This window comes from Sciurus carolinensis, chromosome 16 (assembly GCF_902686445.1).
Source record: "Sciurus carolinensis chromosome 16, mSciCar1.2, whole genome shotgun sequence".
In the NCBI taxonomy this organism is placed as follows: Eukaryota; Metazoa; Chordata; class Mammalia; order Rodentia; family Sciuridae; genus Sciurus; species Sciurus carolinensis.
This window is the reverse complement of record NC_062228.1, coordinates 64,233,232-64,236,479: the sequence shown is the minus strand read 5'-3', so window position 1 is coordinate 64,236,479 and position 3,248 is coordinate 64,233,232. Positions and strand designations below refer to the sequence as shown.

The 3,248-nt window shown below is 61.6% G+C and overlaps 1 protein-coding gene across 1 annotated transcript; it reads right to left on the bottom strand.

Annotated features, from left to right (window-relative positions):
* Positions 1–651: 651 nt before the first annotated feature.
* LOC124966935 (leukocyte immunoglobulin-like receptor subfamily A member 6) lies at positions 652–3,016 on the bottom strand. Its single transcript, XM_047528845.1, is given in 7 exon segments — positions 652–1,034; positions 1,308–1,383; positions 1,385–1,605; positions 1,808–2,110; positions 2,247–2,531; positions 2,705–2,740; positions 2,899–3,016. Coding segments are annotated over 7 exon segments (1,107 nt in total). The 5' UTR covers positions 2,933–3,016; the 3' UTR covers positions 652–882.
* Positions 3,017–3,248: the final 232 nt, after the last annotated feature.

Here is a 3,248-nt window from a genome sequence, read left to right as displayed (position 1 = left end):
CATAGAAAGGGAGAGACACCAAACAGAAGTGCAACCCCAAAGCAGAGTAGAGACCAATTCTGCTGCAAGGGAGGCGGTGGCTGCAGTGATCCAGGTGGCCAGCACACGGCCCTTTAGTCTCAGGTGCACTGAGGACAGCAGGTGAGCCCTGGAGGGGCCCAGTGGTACCCACAGCTGGGACACTGCGTCTGGTGGGGGTCCAGCCTCACCCACTGTCACTCCCCACTGTGTCACAGGGACCCTGCAGGTGCCGGTGAGGAGCCGCATCCTCAGGGGCTCAGAAGGAGAAATAAGAGCTGCTACAGGGACGTCCAGCCACACCTGCCTGGCGGCCCCTCCCCGCCATGACCCCTGCAGGGACCCTGTTTCCCAGTCAGGCCTGGAGGTCCCTGCTCACCCGGCTGGGGGCTGGGGGTCCTGCAGAGCCAGGCCCAGGGCTGGCCCTGAGCAAATGCTGAGCCATTTTGTGAGATCCACAGAGGGGAGAGTCTGACCAGGAGCAGCTGAGGATCTTTGCTGCTTCCAAAATGCTGTGACTTCGTCTTTCCAAGCTGAGCCCCTGGATGCTGGATAAGGCCCCAGGCACCTGGTGCTTCCAGCCCGCAGTGTCTGTCACTGAGAGAAGAGGGGCAGCCCAGAGAGGGCTGCAGAGAAGCTGACCCAGGACCCACCCGCCAAGCCGCCCAGGGGCAGGAGCGAGGGCACTGGTCCTCAGGGCCAGCCAGCTCCCCTCGTGTAGATGGGGAACTCAGGGCCAGAGGGAGAGATTTTCCCAGAAAGCTGGCCTCCCAGGGAGAACTGGGCGGGACAGAAACAGTCCCTGTAGGTCCCCACCCAGTCAGGGTGAGCTCACAGCCCTAGTGGAGAACTCTGCCTGGGGTCTTAAACACAGGGCTGGGGGTCAACTGCCCCCTCCTTGACCAGAAGGAAAGTGTCCATCGGGCAATGTGACTGAGTCAGCAAGGTCACGTTCTCTCCTGAGGACACTGTGGGACCCGGCTGCACTGAGAGGGAGGGTGAGGCAGGGAGCTGTCCTAGAGAGAGGAAGGAGGGGTGAGGGGGCCCAGCTCGTTCTGAGCTGAGACCTCACCAGGGCCTCTCTGAGGACCTGTGCTCTCTGTCTGGCTCAGGGTCTCTGATCTTCCTCTCCCTGTGCCTCCCTGTCTCTGTCTTCTCTGCCCCTCCCTGACCCTCCCTGTCTCTCTCCCTCCTGAGACCCCACACCTCACCCTGCCCATCACCTCCTGGGCTCCCCCACAGGGCTGGGCAGAGTCTGAGTCATTGACTGCACATACTGGGCTCCTCACCTGTGACCAGGATGTCCAGGGGGTCACTGGGGGCTGACCACTCAGAGGAGAGCCTGTGTCCACCGTAGCATCTGTACCAACCCCCCATGGGAGCCACTGACAGGGCCCAGAAGGAAAGTGGCCTGAGACAGCCCAGCCTGGAGCTGCTGGCCAGGGAGCTGGGGAAGGTCCTGTCCACCCTCCTTGGACAGAGCAAATCTGTCATAGCCACTGTCTGAGTGACACTGGAGGGTCAGGTTCTGTCCAGGGTCCAGGACTGGGCTGTGCTGGGTCAGGAGGGAGGACTTCCTGGACAGCCCTGGAGGGAAGAGGAGCCTGGACTGAGGGGAGGACCTGCCAACCCTGCCTCCCCTCCTGCCAGCAGGTCACTCTCTCACACCCTGAGTCTCTGGCTCAGTGTCTCCGAGTTCCTGTTGGTTAACCTCCCAAGTGGAACAGGGTTCATGGAAAATTGTTTGGGTACTCAAAATTCAATTGAGTGAAGAATAAGGCTTTCTCACCTGAGACCTGGAGCTCCAGGGGGTCACTGGGAACTGACCACAACTGGGGGGTTCTCCTGTAACTGCCATAGCATGTGAATGTCCACCTGTGGCTGGGGGTCACGGGGCCCACAGGGAACTGGGCCTGGAACTGCCCATGGTGGTCTTGCTGTGAGTCCAGGGTCCAGGTGAGCTTGTGTCCTCCTTCCTTAGTGAGAACAAACCTGCCATATCCCTGCCGTGAGCCACACTGGAGGGTCACGTTCCCTCCTGAGGTCACCACAGGGCTGGGCAGGGCTGAGAGCCTGGGTTTGCTGTAGAATCCTAGCAGAGAAGGAGGCAGGTGTTAATGGGCTCCCTCCTCCACACCGTCCCCAGCTGGGCTGTGACAGAGACACCTGGGAGCAGACCCCCTTCCTGAGGGCAGAGCCAGGTGCTGGGATCCCAAGTGTCCTCTCACCTGTCACCACCAGCTCCAGGGTGTCACTGTGCTCTGACCAGCCAGCAGGGCTGTGATAGTGGCATTGATATCGCCCTGCATGGTGCTCAGTCATGGTTGGAATGGAGAACTTGGCCTTGTTCCTGGTCTTCTGTGGGATCTGTCTGTCCCAGGGCACTGGTCTTCCATCTTTCTCCAGATGGTACTCCTGGGCCTCCAGGGTCCCCTCACACCAGAGGGTCACTGGCCTCCCCAAGGTGATCACAGAGCCTGGCTCAGCCCACAGGGTGGGCTTGGGGAGTGTCCCTGCAAGGGAATGAGAGGCTGGGTCCCAGCACAGCCCCTCAGATCCCAGCCCTCAGCCCAGCTCCCTCCAGGCTCCCCAGCCTCAGCCCACAGCTGCTGTTCTCCATCCACTGCCCAGGGTGGCTCCTGGTCCCCAGGGAGGAGCAGGACCTGGGCCAGCTGGGGACACTCACCTTGCTGCCCTCGGGTCCCGGGGCCCAGACTCAGCCCTGAAAGAGAGTTCCTGTGAGAGGGGAGCCCTGAGGCCTGAGCAGGCCCTCTCCTCCCCAGAGCCTCCTGGGCCCTGTGTCCCCTGATGGCCAGGGCCTGACTGTGGGCTGGGGTCCCTCTCAGAACAGGGTGTCCCCTCCCCTTCTTCACATCTCACCAAGGCAGAGCAGGGCCGTGAGGGTGGGGGTCATGGCATCTCCTCCCCAGGTCCTGGCTGTGCAGATGGAGGAAGTCACAGAGTCTGGCAGGTCAGAAGGACACAGGGTGTGGCCACTTGGAGGTGGGGTTCTGCATGTCATGGGTTGTCACAACAGCAGCCCACAGGAAGGGGAACTGCCCTCTCCAGAGCCTGGCTCCTGTTTTCCCAGGACTGGCTGGGTTGGGCCTGGGCTCCCTGCAGGCAGCTCAGACAGCAATGGTGCCTGTCCTCAGCACTTCCGCTCTCTGCCTGGTGTGTCCTCATCTCACTGAGGTCCAGTGTGTTAAGACAGGTACACCAAGTGCCTG